This window comes from Pseudorasbora parva, chromosome 13, assembly GCF_024679245.1.
Source record: "Pseudorasbora parva isolate DD20220531a chromosome 13, ASM2467924v1, whole genome shotgun sequence".
Taxonomy (NCBI): Eukaryota; Metazoa; Chordata; class Actinopteri; order Cypriniformes; family Gobionidae; genus Pseudorasbora; species Pseudorasbora parva.
In genome coordinates this window covers 34,405,900-34,422,882 of record NC_090184.1, presented here as the reverse complement: position 1 = coordinate 34,422,882, position 16,983 = coordinate 34,405,900, and the positions used below count along the sequence as shown (strand labels likewise).

General features: G+C 38.0%; 1 protein-coding gene across 1 annotated transcript; it reads right to left on the bottom strand.

Annotated features, from left to right (window-relative positions):
• Nucleotides 1-1,329: 1,329 nt before the first annotated feature.
• rnf11b (ring finger protein 11b) lies at nucleotides 1,330-16,948 on the bottom strand. The gene is made up of 3 exons (XM_067414123.1): nucleotides 16,399-16,948; nucleotides 4,238-4,407; nucleotides 1,330-2,590 (listed from the first exon to the last, which is right to left on the bottom strand). The coding sequence occupies exons 1-3, from the start codon at nucleotides 16,519-16,521 to the stop codon at nucleotides 2,419-2,421; spliced, it is 465 nt and encodes a 154-aa protein (XP_067270224.1). The 5' UTR covers nucleotides 16,522-16,948; the 3' UTR covers nucleotides 1,330-2,418.
• Between the last annotated feature and the right edge of the window lie 35 nt (nucleotides 16,949-16,983).

The following is a 16,983-nucleotide window of genomic DNA, read 5'->3' as shown; positions in this document are numbered from 1 at the left end:
TAAATACATGCCACTTAATGATCTGTTAAGCATTATATAATATTTTCACAAAAAAGGGAAATATCGAATAAACACAAGCAGACAATTCCATAGCATAAATTCTATTTATTATTTGCCTGTAGTACATAGATGCATAATTTTATATATACATGTCACAGACAAACGGGAGACTCTCACAGCCTTACACACGTCACATACAAACAGATCACAGACAATGTCCATGTGCTTCCAGCACATCATGGAGAATCAGCTTCGTGTATGGCATTGCATTAATGACGTCTCTCCAGAGTGAAAAGTATCTGTTAACGCAGTTTAGTACGTCCAAAAGCTCACTCCTCCTCCTCCTCCTCCTCCTCCTCATCATCATCATCACTCTGTCCTCTTGATGCTGGTGTAGAGCCCCTGTCAGCCCAGGATGTCCAGCCAAAAGCCTCCTGCTTGTCTGGTCTAAGGCAATGGAGCTCCACGTTGTGTGGAGAGACCGGGGGGAAAAAAGAAGACAAAAACTAAAACTAAAAGTACTGTGCAAAAACAGGTCAATGAATTTTTCTATGAAGAATATGTCCTCCACCATCATTAACTACACACTTACAGTCACTCCACACAAGGCATGAGATCAAACACGAGAAAAAAAAATGAAAATCTTCACTTCAATAGCAGCCACTACCCACCAGAACCTTTTCTGTTTTGATTAATTAAGGGGACAGATTTAATGGGCACATTACCCACTACCAGTTCTAATTTCTAGCAATTACTTTGTCTTTATATAAAATTTGAGAGTGAAAAAAAAAAATAGAGACTTGATTTCTTTGCTCTCTTGTGCTTTTTTTTTTTTTTTTTTTGTCTCTCTCCGTTTTTAATAGTCATAGAGCAAGAGGGCTGGGTGTAATTTCACCAAACATAAAAACCATCTTTCATTTTGAATAAACATCAAACAGCTATTCATGCACATCCCAGCTTTGGGTGTGATCATCCACTGCCCGTTGTCTAGTATTCCACAAAACCGCAAATTGATGCCAAGTACTTGAAGTCTATGGGAAAACCTTTTTTCCCACAAAAAAACAAGAGGGGAAAACACTCACTATTTACTTAACAAAATCCATGAAAGATTCAAATGATTATTTTTTTTAGGCTTATGAGTCCCTTATGACGTCATAAACACTTCTTTTAAAGTATCTGGCTCTGAAAATTCAAATAAAAAATCACTAAAATATTTATATATATATATATATATATATATATATATATATATATATATATATATATATATATATATATATATATATATATATATATATATATATATATATATATATATATATATATATATGTATATATATATATTATAAGCACTATGTACAATAAAGTTAACAAAACACAAGTGCATCAGCAATGAAGGTGAAATAATCATTATCGAGCGGTTTCACACACTCATATGTGTACTTTTGTGAGTCACTATGGCCTATATTGCATTAATCATTCAGGGCTGACCTTCATAGCCTTTTGATGACTTCAGTGTTTCTTGTCTGTAAATACTTTTTTTTTTCAGTTGTGTAACTACAATAACAGTATTGATGATTTAAAACTATGCAAAGAAAAAAAAAGCAACAATACATTTCAGCTTCACCAACATTGTGTGTGTGTATATTTAATTATGATGATTTTTTTAAATTAATGAATTGCTCCACCAAATCAGTTCAGCCTTGGTACTCACAACTGATAAAAAGAAATGATAATTTCTCAACACAAGCCGGGCAGCTGAAATGTTCATAGAGTTGTTTAAAACAAGTAAACAAACATACAAACTTAAAAGCTAACATGTGGTTAAATAAAAGTTGTATGGGATGTGTACGCGTGTGTATGGTTGGGCATAATTCTTCGAGTCAAAAGTGCAAAAATCCCGGAGACTTTTTTTTTTTCTTCTTCTTTCTTTGCGCGTGTATGTGCAATGCCATTTGTTTTGCTCCACTGCAGCTTCGGCAGAAATCAAACGAGCCCTTTATGGAAACGGACACTGAGAAAGAAAGAAATAAATAGAGATTAAATGTTGGAGATGAGTTTTTAAAGAGTCCTCCAGTACATTTCTCAAAGGTTCGTCTCCATCCAGTGTAAGTGTTGCTACAGTGGAATGGTGCGTGACCGGCATGTCTGGGTGTCGTCGACAAGAGACAGGAATCACATGATAGAGTCGTCAGGGTGCAAAAGGGCTCCTGCAAATTTCCCTGTCCAGCAGGACAATGCAGGAAGGGTTTTATCAACACTGTGGCCACGCAGGTCCTCCTTTATCCCGTGATGCCACTGGCACACAATCCCACGGCCCAGTTGAGCAGACCGTTTGTCTCTTTATGCAAAGGGGGCGTGTGAGGACAGGACTCGAGAGCTGTGTGTGCATAGGGCGGGGATCAGTGCAGGCAGCAGTCAGTTAGTTTCGTAGGATGAGAGCAAGGCAGCATCTACAGGCTCCATACAGGAGGGACACGTGAAGGACCTCATCAGCCAGTCGTCTATGCAGTCCAGGTGGTAGATGTGCATGCAGGGAAGGAACCGAATGGGGTCTCCGTACACAAAGTCCATCATGCAGATCACACACCTGCGACGAGAGAGAGAATGAATAAGCACACACGGAGATAAGCTTGTAAAGAAAGGGCACAGCATTTCCATAGGCCGCTGACAGGGCTGGGCATAATGCAGAAATTGGTCACACCCTGCTGCAAGATATTAAAAATGAATTTGAGCGGGAATTACAGGAAAATGCATTTGCTGAAATGTGTCACACAGAGGACTCGTAAACCAGTAACTTGTAAATCAGCTTCAGGTTGTTTGGTTTCATTAAAATTAAAGCATTACACATACTACCGTTAGCAAGTTTTAAAATATTTTTTTTATGATCACCATGGCTGCATTTGTTTGATCCAAAATACAGTAAAAACAGTAATATTCTGAACTACTATTACTAGTTTAATGACATTTATGCCGGTGATGTCACAGCTGAATTTTCAGCATCATTACTCTAGACTCTTTAGTGTCACATTATCCTACAGAAATCATTCTAACATGCTGATTTGCTGCGCAGGAAGCATTTATTATTTTTGTTGGAAGCAGTTGTGCTGCTTCTGTCTGTCAATTCCTTTCATAAAAATAAAAAAACGAACTGTCAATTCAGTTCCGATAATTAATGCAGATAAATATAGTTTTCCTTTCAAAACACTGTGCATTCAGTGTTATTGCGGTGTCATTGTAAAAAATAAACAAACAAAACAAGAAAAGAAAAGAAAAGAAAAGACTGACTGCTGTCAAACTGGTTTTCCTGAACAGAGAAACATTTCCCCATCTGCCATTGGCCAGACAACAGTCCCATCTCAAACTTTCCCTATTGTTTGAGCTATAGTTTCTAAGTCAGTTTAGTCGGAGTGTTTAAACAGAGTAATGTTTGATACCTTCACAGAGACAGTGTTTGCACATTTGGAAGGCTTTAGATTACGAATGGCTATGCTTCTGCAAAATAAGCTGGGATAGGAAAACATATTTAAACAACTTCATCCCTGTGTTTGCTTGTATTGTTCATTTTATACTTGTTGAACTTTGATGAGAATTAAATCCCACCATACAAAGTCTGCAAATGAATAGTTCTGTTATAAGTCCACAGCTGGCAGTCCATCATTCACTGATAAGGACGACCCATGCTGTTGCTCTTACTCAGAGCAGTCTTCAGAAATCACGCACAACAGAAGAAAATATCCAAATTGTCAAATGCATTATAAATGTGTACTAAGACTGATGGAAAATGAAAAGTTGTCATTTTCTAGACAGATATGGCTAAGAACTATACTCTCGTTCCTGAGTAATAATCCATGACATTCTTACTGGATCTTAGTTCTTTGTACACTATGTAACTATACACTTATTGAGCTGTAGGCTAGATGGAGCTGTTTACCTCCAGTCTTTGTGCATCAGACAGAGTTATGGCACGCACAGAGATGAGTGGTATGTATGGACTTATCTAACTCTGGGAGATACGGCGAATAAGCTTAAGTCCAAAAAAGTATGCGTGTTCCTTTAAAAGTCCTTGTCATAGCAGATTTCATCTTAACTTGATTCCTTTCTCTTTACTATAAATAAGTGTTCAGGGAATTGAGCTCGACTGAAATAAAACGGTGTTTCAGGTGGTGCTTTCAATACCTTTAATATAACATATATATAACGTATATAACAAGAGATAAACAGTTTCATCACTCACTCTCGAATCTTCTTCTCGGTGCCGTCACTGCCTGGATCATAGACACCTTTGGGAAGATGCTGGATGAGGCCGATCCTTTGAGCGATCCGCACCTGCTCCTCTTCAGTCAGTTGGGTTGCTAGACGGGCCTGACTGGGAGTGGGGTGGTACACCGGCACATGGATCTGCTCCTGAAAACACACACATATAGCATTAGAACATACAATAGGGAAATGTTATGGCAATCCTCTCTGTAGAGTATATCTTTTATGGCACTCAATATTATGCATATATGACTAATCCAGAAATGACAACAGCAATACAATGTAGAATACTGTAATGAGTAAGCGTCTTAATATTCGAGGCACATGCAACCAAAGCTCCACTAGGGGGCGATCTCTCTCTTTTTGCACCATTTTGATGCAAGAGGCCCGAATGGGACCATACCGAGTCCAAAGGGTACTTATGAAGAGAGCAAAGGGAACAATAGCTCCCATTGAGACAGGTGCCTGCTCAGCATTCACTGGTCAAAGCTGTTTGGGAGACTGAGTATGTTTGAGCTCTGTGTGCTACACATTTTGCTGAAAACTGCAAATAAGGTATTAAAGACTAGAACAAGTGTATGATACAGTATTGTTTAAGCTTGTTTATTGTTTAAAAGAGCAAAACTTTATTACTACATAGGATACTCTGTATAACAGTCCTTAAGATTGTAGACACAGTTCATATGTTTAAATATACTTTACCATGCCTTTTTTAAAACTAAGAATCACAATACATAAATATCTGTTATGCAACTTAAGGATTTATATGAAATATAGCATATGTGCACAGTTGCAAGAAAACGTATGTGAATCGCTTGCAAAATCATACAAAATGCATGTTTTTTTTATTTTATTTAGTACTGTCCTGAATAAGATATTTTACATAAATGTTTACATATAGTCCACAAGACAACTGAATTTATTAAAATGTATAAGATTTCTTACAAACAGAATCAAGGATTTATAAACTTTTAAATGGGGTCATTTTAATAATTCAGCAGTTTTTTGTTCTTTTAGACTATACAGGTCCTTCTCAAAAAATTAGCATATTGTGATAAAGTTCATTCTTTTCCATAATGTAATGATAAAAATTAAACTTTCATATATTTTAGATTCATTGCACACCAACTGAAATATTTCAGGTCTTTTATTGTTTTAATACTGATGATTTTGGCATACAGCTCATGAAAACCCAAAATTCCTGTCTCAAAAAATTAGCATATCATGAAAAGGTTCTCTAAACGAGCTATTAACCTAATCATCTGAATCAACTAATTAACTCTAAACACCTGCAAAAGATTCCTGAGGCTTTTAAAAACTCCCAGCCTGGTTCATTACTCAAAACTGCAATCATGGGTAAGACTGCAGACCTGACTGCTGTCCAGAAGGCCATCATTGACACCCTCAAGTGAGGGTAAGACACAGAAAGAAATTTCTGAACGAATAGGCTGTTCCCAGAGTGCTGTATCAAGGCACCTCAGTGGGAAGTCTGTGGGAAGGAAAAAGTGTGGCAAAATACGCTGCACAACGAGAAGAGGTGACCAGACCCTGAGGAAGATTGTAGAGAAGGACCGATTCCAGACCTTGGGGGACCTGCAGAAGCAGTGGACCGAGTCTGGAGTAGAAACATCCAGAGCCACTGTGCACAGGCGTGTGCAGGAAATGGGCTACAGGTGCCGCATTCCCCAGGTCTAGGTCACTTTGGGCTACAGAGAAGCAGCACTGGACTGTTGCTCAGTGGTCCAAAGTAGTTTTTTCGGAAGAAAGCAAATTTTGCATGTCATTCAGAAATCAAGGTGCCAGAGTCTGGAGGAAGACTGGGGAGAAGGAAATGCCAAAATGGCTGAAGTCCAGTGTCAAGTACCCACAGTCAGTGATGGTCTGGGGTGCCATGTCAGCTGCTGGTGTTGGTCCACTGTGTTTTATCAAGGGCAGGGTGAATGCAGCTAGCTATCAGGAGATTTTGGACCACTTCATGCTTCCATCTGCTGAAAAACTTTATGGGGATGAAGATTTGGTTTTTCAGCACGACCTGGCACCTGCTCACAGTGCCAAAACCACTGGTAAATGGTTTACTGACCATGGTATTACTGTGCTCAATTGGCCTGCCAACTCTCCTGACCTGAACCCCATAGAGAATCTGTGGGATATTGTGAAGAGAAAGTTGAGAGACGCAAGACCTAACACTCTGGATGAGCTTAAGGCCGCTATCGAAGCATCCTGGGCCTCCATAACACCTCAGCAGTGCCACAGGCTGATCGCCTTCATGCCACGCCGCATTGAAGCAGCCCTTTCTGCAAAAGGATTCCCGACCAAGTATTGAGTGCATAACTGAACATAATTATTTGAAGGTTGACTTTTTTTGTATTAAAAACACTATTCTTTTATTGGTCGGATGAAATATGCTAATTTTTTGAGACGGGAATTTTGGGTTTTCATGAGCTGTATGCCAAAATCATCAGTATTAAAACAATAAAAGACCTGAAATATTTCAGTTGGTGTGCAATGAATCTAAAAGATATGAAAGTTTAATTTTTATCATTATATTATGGAAAATCATGAACTTTATCACAATATGCTAATTTTTTTGAGAACAACCTGTATATAAACTAATACAAAATATATATACAATGCAACAACAACAACAAAAAAAAAACATTGTATATGATCTCTTAGTTTGTAAAAAAAAGTATTCATATTTTTTACAGATTCTGCAAGCAGTAAAAAATAAATAACTAAAATGTATATGTAAAAAAAAAGTTTATTATTTTTAAGATTTTATCTCTTATTTTTTAAATGTTAAATATCTTAAAGATTATACAAAGGCTATGTAAACTAATGAAAAACAGGTCTGGACAATTGTATTTACCCAACCTCTATTACAGCAATATAACATTAAATTACCAATACACCGAAGAGGGGACATTAATATATCGTTTCAGGTGTCAACGATTATACAGATCACGTCACCCCGTAAAAACCTACACTAATGTAGCCTTGTAAATGAGTGTTGATTTGTGAATGGAGGTGTTGATGGTATTGGACTGGAGGTTTCACACTCAGTGAGCTTGCAGTCTTGGGATAAAAATAAATAAATTCAGCACTGCTTTGGCTCAGAACAGCCACACGCAGAAAAATCCATAGATATTGCTCAACAGGTAATCGTAAATTGGCAGATATTTATTACTTCCTTACATTATAAACCTCTAACCCACATTTATATACGCACGCAACACAATAGTAATTAATCAAAAGTAGGACATGTTTCCACACAGGGGAGTAATGCACATATGCAGGAGTGAGACAGATTGTGTAGAAACCAGGCCTAAGGACTGGGAGGTGCTTCTGGGAAAAGCAATGATGGTGTCGTAGTGCAGTTCTGACTTCAGATCAGATTAAAGTTGAGCTTTGAGATCAGGTTCAGTGCTCGCTTGACAATTAGGTCACACAGTGGGAATACTGAATCCTACAAATCACATGATGGACACATCAGAAAGAATACACTGACAAACTTATATGTACACCGGACACAAACAAATAAAAAGAATGTTTAAGGCACGTACACATTCAACGTAGCAATCAGCCCTTCGTGATCTAGCAAATAAAGGTGTGTGTGTGTGTGTATAGCTGGAAGCAGAACCGAAACACGATCGTTCCGACAACGGCGTTGTCGTCTTCCCTGACAGTCTCTGAAACTCTATAGTCACTGCCAAGTCAGTTAATGACTTCACAGTATAAAAAAATATAGTATAAAATATAGGGTGTATTCAGGTTGATTGGGAAACTTTTTCCAATGCATCTCAATAGGAAAAAGTGTCCCAATCTCCCTGAATTCACTCTATAAAATTATACTGTATATGTATTTTTTTTTTTCGGAACAAGATTCAGTCTGACTGAAGCTAAGAGAAAAGCAAGCAATAATTTAAAAGCCATAATGCTTCTGTTAAAAAAGGTCTCGGTATGGAAAATTAAAATCAAATGATGACAAAACATCAGATTTGCTGAAAAGACTTTGCTGTGTAAATGCAGTCTAAAAAAAACCTTGTTATTATATCAATAAAACAACATTAACAAGAAAAAGAAAACCACCACAATCAAACACATAGGACTGTGGGGAATCATAAGCTGTGAGGGACACATTTACACTACCTTAGTAGACAGCATTTTATGACAATGTTCATTCGGACATGTCATATTTCAGTCATCAAGACCATAGAACTACAGACACGCTTGTTTGAGAACAACACGAACAATATCAGCCACTCAATGACTGCAAGAGAACGATTCGATTGGTTCAAAGAAACAGACAGCCTGAGACAAAGAGATGAAGGGAGCGAGGGGAAGAAAAAAAAACGGGAGCTGGCGAGCGGGGAATTCTGTTTGGTCTGGTAGGCTTTGGTGCTAAACAAAGCATGTCGTCCAGTATCCGGCCCTCCCTCATTACTGGAACAGACAGACCATCCAGCAGTCCATTTTCTGCTCTCTTTCTCCAAGTCTGTTCCAATAAAGGTTAAAAAGCACCACTCCCTCCCTAGACTTCACCAGACAAGACAAAACAACCCAGAACTTCACTGTATTGTATGCTGCTAATATTGCCTCCAGGGAGATAAATCAGTACCAGTAAAATGACAATTATTCCTGATAACAGTGTCATGAGTGCTGACTTCATCTTTATCAGAAATCAAATCATGTCGAGACTGATTCGGTGCTTTCACAACAAACAGAAGACATCTGTGCTTCACATTCCTGTGCATTAATGTCACTCGATTAGCCCACACTAAGGCTACAGGCTAGCATGACTCAACCAGACACACAACCACCCTAGACAGTGGACAAATACTATGACAGTATGAGAAGGATATACTTTAGCATCCCAAACACTTTACTACATTTAAAGGTGCTGTATGTAAGTTTTGACTGTACTAAAGCATGAAGGCACCATGATATGTTTGTAAATATTCAGGAAACATGCCGAGTTCACATACTCGCTTCACAGAAAAACATTGCTACATCCAGTTTTTTTTTAACTTTGAAATGCGTTCTGTGTCGGATGTTTTTGTGTAGGTCTTTGCGATGCTGCACATTGCCAGTTTACCCAATAGTATTGCTGACACCACAGGTTGCCAGTTGGTGGAAAACAGCGTATTGCTGCAATGAAAACAAACAAACTGGGTCAGAGATCGCAGATTCTAATTTATAAATAATTAAATTATATAAATAAATTAAAAAAAACAGTCGGCATCCATCTAAAAATCCCCACGAAAAAAGAATCACATAAAAACATGGATAAAACGTGTAACTTGAGTCTCCTCAAACTGGCAACACGCATAAGTGTCAAGTCTGAGGAGGAGGGGGCAGGGCAAACAATATTTTGAATTGTACTGCAGTACCCATTTCAACCACTAGCTATCATTCCTACATAAAAGCAACTTTTACATTATTTTGGAAGCTTGTATGTAGCTTGGGAGTTATCTTTAAATACACAAAAGATTAAAACTAACAAAATGATCACATTTGATGAGCAGACTAACTGTCACAAAAACAACTTTTTTTGCATGTTAACACAGTGTTATGGCAACAGAATTTTAGCACAAGTTTTGCACCCTGGGCAATCAACTCCCTCTCTTTTTCTGTCTCGCACACCGTTTGTCCTTTTCTTAGCAGTGAGTGGGCGGAGGAGGTGGACGCTTATCTGAGCACAGGAAGGTTAAACAAACAGCTGTTTGAGTGCTACCAAGTCAGGGGTGCAGAAACGGTTTGTACCAGCTCAGCACAAAATCAGGTCTCCATTACCACACAAGAACACATACACGTACAATTATATTATGGTATACATACACTCATACATATTGTATGCAGTGTTGGGAAGGTTACTTTGAAAATGTAATTGGTTACCAGATTACAAGTTACCCTATTTAAAATGTAGTAGTGTAACTATTCACAATTAGTTTATTAAAGTAATGCGACTGTTAACATTTGATTACTTGTCTAACGAATGTTTTCAACTAAAAGCAAAAGTAGTCCAAGGCACTCGATGGGTGTATTAAAAAGTGTATAACTTGAGTAGAACTTTAGTAGAAGTGTAGAACTTTCTCAATACACCCATCGAGTGCCTTGGACTACTTTTGCTTTTAGACTTAATTTTCCCACTCAACCAAAGAGCACCGAGACTTTACACCCTGTGCAGCACTTCTTGCATTCCTTTGCTTTGATGAATGTTTTCAACTGTTAATCATTTTTAAGTTTAAAGGGTTAGTTCACCCAAAAATGAAATTGATGTCATTAATGACACCCCAATGTCATTCGGTAAGACCTCCGTTCATCTTCGGAACACAGTTTAAGATATTTTATATTTTAGTCCCAGAGCATATGCAGTCTATGCCCTCATTACTGTCCATGTCCAGAAAGCTCAATGATCAGAACCGGGTCGCCAATGTCACGTGATATTGGCGACCCGAATCATTGATCGATTCACTGATTCATGAACCGTTTGAATCTTTTTGGAGGAAAACGGAAGAGAAGACAAAGCTGAATAAAGTCATAGTTTTTATATTTTTGGATCAAAATGTATTTTCGATGCTTCAAGATATTCTCATCCACTAACTGATGTCACATATAGACTACTTTGATGATGTTTTTATTAGTTTTCTGGACATGGACAGTAAAGTGGGGATACTCTGCATATGCTCTCGGACTAAAATATAAAATATCTTAAACTGTGTTCGATGATGAACGGAGGTCTTACGGGTGAGGAACGACATTAAGGTGAATCATTATTTACATAAAATAAAATTTTTGGGTGAACTAACCCCTTTAAGTCACTTCTGTGTTGGCTTTGGGCAGACGTGGTGTGATGCAAATTCAAACTAGAGAACCAATTAAAATCATCAGAATAGCATCGCTTTTCTAAACGGCCTTTAAATGGATAAATGGATGGAGACTGCAACACATCAAAAACAAGCAAAGCAACAAATAAATAGTATTTGACGTATCCTAGCTTTTTTTAATGAGAAAAATATTCACATTTAACATTTTCATAAGTAACTGTAACTGATACGGTTAAAAAAAAATTGTAATTAAACTACACAACTGTTGCATGTAACTAGTGACTTCCCAACACTGGGCATGCAGAAAATGTTAGGTACACAAACACTTTTCTGCAGTGCCAGACTGAGGGGGATTTGGTTACCAGGAAAACATTTGGTTACAACTACTTGTTTATGCAGTACACTAGCCAAGTAAGTTTCTGGTGACTCCTTTAGAGTAACACACCATTTTCTGTTTGTAAACCACAAGACTTCTCATAAAACGTATGTCTTGCATTTCTTTACAGTGTGCTATGTTGTTACAGAGATTCAGGTCACTAAATGGTTAAAGGTTTAGTCTCTGACACTTTAAAAGCCGCAGGCCCGTTTCTTCACACTTTGCAGACGTTTATTTTCTATGAATGGTTCATTGTGTGCACTGCATGGATTTCCCCTAATAGAAATCAACAACTCTCTTCAAATCCGTCTTCTAGAAGAAATTAATACATCAACCACTCTAAAGCGCTCCTTCAGTTCCACTTTACTTTCTGTCAGTTCTCACAAAAGATTTATGAGTTTATAGTTTATTTGTTTTAGCATCATTGGCGCGAGTAGCCGGTGTAGTCTAGTGGTAAAGACCTGAACTGATAACTGAAAGGATGCAGGTTTGAACTCCTAAACGTTTGATACATAGTCAGAGAAGATTCCTTAACTAATGTACACACAAAAGAGCCATGTTAAAAGAGAGAAATACAGCCCCTTTAATATCTTGTACTGAACACTGAAAGCACAGCAAAAGTGAAACAAAAAGCATGGGTTGTAAAAATTGTGATCTAGAACCCTAACACATTATATATTGTACTAAATAAAAGCCCATCATAAAAAAAGTTATGTTATTTGTTACACAAATTACTGGCATCATTTTTACTATATCCAACCATTTTTGGCTTAAATAAGTTTTTTTTAAATATAGTGCAATTAGTTACACAGGAGACAAAATTATCAGCGCAGAGAGTGTGATATAGAACATTTTGTAAATATTCAAAATAAACAGAATATTTATATTCTCCATAAAATGCTACCTATAACTAAATAGTCTTTACAAAGACAAAATAGTCTTGAATTTGGAATATTTATACATATTTTTTAAATGTAGTGTCCATCATCATATACACATCATAAATCATATACATGATGCTATTTAACACAATACGTCATTTAGACGTGGTGGAAACGTTCATGACGTATTAGCTGTAAGACTACAAGGCCAAAAGAGTCCATGAGGGAGAAAGTGAGACAGGTAAAGTGAGGGTAAGGACTAAGGATTGAGTATGTCCACTTAAGATGAGCTGTCTGGCAACTAGGTGATGTGAGCCTTCCATGTCAGAGAGCAGAAAAAGCAGCCTGTTAGCTAGAGCAAAAGTAAACAGAGAATCGATTGATGAGCAGAGCAATGGGGAAACCACAACACTTTTAGGCTAAAGGAAACCTCCATTATTTCTAATGTTGGCTCCTGCCCAGTCTTTCTATCACAGGCGTGCTTATCTCATCATGTCCAGCCTCACATGCATGAGTCAGCAAATGCTATCAGCTGCTTTCCAAACTACCAGGAAGACCTCATATTACACTCCTGGCTGTCTCCTCATCACCCCCTCAGGTTGACTTCCTGTTTCAATCAGATGCACCATACAGCATCAAAACACTATCACAGTTTGGCTTCAATGCGTACACTCTATTTACTGTTCAGTCACACAGACCGGAGTGGATCCGGCTGTTATTCTGAAATAGAGCCGTTCTCATCTGTTTAGTCTTCGTCTGAGACGCAGGGTGTGAAACTAGGCTAACTCTACTGAGCTCCTTACACAATGGTGCTAATGCTTCTTAACAGAGCAGCTAAAGAAAGCCAGGAACCATGAGAGCTTTGATAAGACATCAACCGCTAAAGAAAATCCAAATGTTTAACGGAAAATCTAAATATACTTTAACATTCAAGAGCTTTGGAGTAGATCAATTTTTGGAAAAAAAAAAAAAAAACTTTTATTCGGTAAGGATGCATTAAATTGACGTCAAAAGTGACAGTAACGACATTTTATAATGCATGTTTTTTTTTTAAACCTATCAAAACTACCACAGATTACCAAAAACATTAATTAAAAATTTTAAAAATATGAATAAAAACCAGGTATTTATTACTTCGCAATTTTACTATTTTCCTGTATTTTGATTAAATAAAAGCAGACTTGGTTGGCGAGTATAATACTGTATATTCTTTGACATACAATGTGTTCCAAAATCTGGTATTTTCCAAAGCAACTATTGATATTGTAAAATTGATTGCAATTTCAGGCAAAAGTTGAATTGAAAAAGTTAAGCTAATCAAACAAGTTGCAAAAAACTATTTCACGGTGCAAATCTGAACTACTAGACCAGCTGAAAAAATGAAACTTCTATTGTTAAGCCCTCTGCTAACATGACCGCTCCATATTCTAACTTCATACAGTTATCCTATTCTTCAAACAGTTGTGGATTATAATGAGAGAGAAAGTTCACCCAAAAATTAAAGTCCTGTCATTATTTATTCACCCTCATGTCATTCCAAACCTTTATGACTTTCTTTCTTCTGTGAACCAGTGACTTAAATATTCCTCAGTGTTTTTTGTCCATACAAATGAAAGATAATTGGGTCCAATGTAATTTCAGATCCCAATGACTTTCATTGTACGGACAAAAGAAGAAATGTTATATCTGAAGAAAGTAAGTCACAAAGGTTTGCAATGACATAAGGGTGAATAAACGATGACAGTTGGGTGAACTATCCTTTTAGCAGATCACTACTTGAACGGCTATGTTGTGTTTATGTTCTGAAAGAATTCAAAGAATTCTTTGAAAGTTTTTGAAGGAGGCCATTAAAACGGCATTTACTACTGCATTTTAAAGATCCCTTTATAACTTAAAAAAATAACCAGAACAGATTCTTGAGAGCACTGGCAGCCCCTTTTAGCTCCCAGCCTGAGACTCTGGGGGAAAAAACGTCAAGCATTCTTGGCAGGCAACGCAAGAATGTGCTGAGATTGGGAATGATTTGGGTTCTCAAGGGGGCTGTGCAAACAGACCTCCTGTCTGTCCAGCATTCCGACAATAGGCCGAAGCGTGCCATCGAAATATTGCACAGAACAGCAGTGCAGTTAACAAATGCTGGGTGAATTCAGCACAGCGCTGTCTTCTTTTGCTCGTTTTTTTACACCCTTGTCTGATCTTGCACACAGGGGACTCAATAACTTCACAAAACAGAAAGCTGAGCATGGTTTTTGCTGGTGTTCAGCAGAAAGGTGCGTCCTCTTGAAAGACAGCACAGGAACACAAAAGATATTAGTGGCACGTTTACCTTATAATGTTACTTTCAACCCTGGAGCTGATGTGTGAAATTTAGAGTTAATTTTATGGCGTGTCATAGAACAGAAAAAAAGTCACAAATCACTGGAAGTGCTGATCTACACTCTTTAAAAATAAGGTTCCAAAGGGGCTTGCTATAGAAGAACCATTTTGTGATTTGGTCTCATAAACCTTCTGCAATCATTATGCAGCATCACCTAGAAATGTTTTTTTATAATGTGTTTTATGTATAAGCTACTTTATAAACCGTGGTTCTCCTCCAAACTGGGTCGCCTGGCCCAGCAGAACATTCAGGTTTTCAGATGACTATATGGAGGAGGAAGTGGCAGAACACTGTTAGTACATCTGATAAGCGCAAGGAGTACAGCACAAAACGCCCCACCTTCTGATTTCATTGGGTGGTTGCTTCCACTCCGTGCCAATCATCATCTAGATAATCCAGCCAAAACTGAAACCAAGATTGGAGGTAATGTTCTAAACTTGGAGGAAGGTTTTTCATAAGAAGATTTATAACACAGTTACATCACAGCAGTTGAGAAAATTACTGCATGATCGTTTGAGATAGATATCTGGATTATCTTTTTGGAACCTGATGGGTTGAGGGTGATTTGCTAATGGGGAAGCACAGTTTGGTTTCTGTTTGTAAAGCAGTTAAGATCAATAGACAACAAAGAGGATGTAACAGCCCCCACAGCAGCAAACATGACTAATATATACAACAGAATTCAGACATCCTCTCAGCTCAATGCATGTTGCGTCTTAAAAACATACAGTAACTACGTAAAATGTTTGCCTACCCCAATATATACAAGATTATTTGTTTGCGTAACCCAAAACAGACACACAGTCAAACCCAGATGAAGATGAGCATCTTCCATTTAAACAGTGATATGAAACATGACATCATTTTAAACATGATCTCATGACTTGAACTTTAACTGATTCCACGTGTCCATAAAACGGGGAATTCCCCAAGCGCAATTGTTCCCAAACTTTTTGACTCCATGCAGGACAATTTTGGAAGGCTGCCACATTGTCTAATTTAAAATATTTTAAGCCATTTTGTGGTCCCAATGGAAGTTTACAGAGGCCCCAGTCCCCTGGATGCCCTAGTATAGTGATTCCCAACCAGAGGTGTGTGTACAACAAGGGAACATGGAAAGATTTCAATTAAACTACATATAAAACTGCGAATGGATGATTTTAAAAAAAAACGAATTCTTCTCTCAGTCAAAATGTTATACATTTGTGAGGTGTACAAAAAAGGACACAAAAGAGTCGGGGAACACAACCCGGGAAAATGACATCGCAATGACGTCACAATTGCAAACAAAGCGCGTCACAATCAGAATTGTTACTATGTCGCAATAAAGCTGGAGCTGGTGGTGAATCAACACGCCACGGAGGCTGCAGTAAAAATGAAATAACAGGCTGTCCATCTGTCTGCACGGTCTGACGTGAATTGAAGGCCAAGTTTATGTCGAACAAAGAGGATTTAGTATGGCACTCTGTCCGGGGCGAAATGAAACAGATGGAGCTCCTGCTGCAGCCTGGTGCTATATAGATAGCCTATATCAATATATTAGTATGCGTTTGTCATTTCACATTATCAATAAAGCAATGTGAATGTGTATATAAAAAAGCAGCGGTGTGCATGAGCTCTTATACTAGGCTAAAGGGAAGTTTCTTTGTTTATTCTAAAGGATTTTCATAAGCTTACCTGATATGGAGGTGGCGGTTCCTGATCAGGATCGTTGGCGTCACCGAAACTGGCCCTGTCTGACTGTGATTCGTGGAGCAAGGAGATATCATCCGAAGTGGGAGATTTCAGACAATTCCCCATCTCCTTTCCAAACTCCTTGTTGTCTAAATGTTGAAATCCTGCCTATCTCTTCCTGTCCGCCCTTAATCACTCCAACCAGACCTCTGTCCTTTTAAACAGAATGACTAAACCTCTACAATTCATTTAAAACGATCCGATCACCATGAGAGATCCTGCCGGAGAAAAACATACCATTGTCGACACACAAAGAACCCTGGCAAAAAAAAGTGTAATACACGGATATGAAACGATGTTTTTATAAACACACAGAGTTTAAACCTGTCAAAAACGTCTATATGCCCTAAAGCCGTGTTATGCAGTGATGTCTTTATCCCCTCGTCTCAACAGTAAACACTGGTTAGCCTACAACGGATAAATTTCTACAATATCAAATATGCGCTCGCTCTCAATGGCGACTCAGGCAATGTTGCCTTTCAGGCAGTCACTTTACGTCCCGCCTCTGTGGTGTATGGACTAATCAGC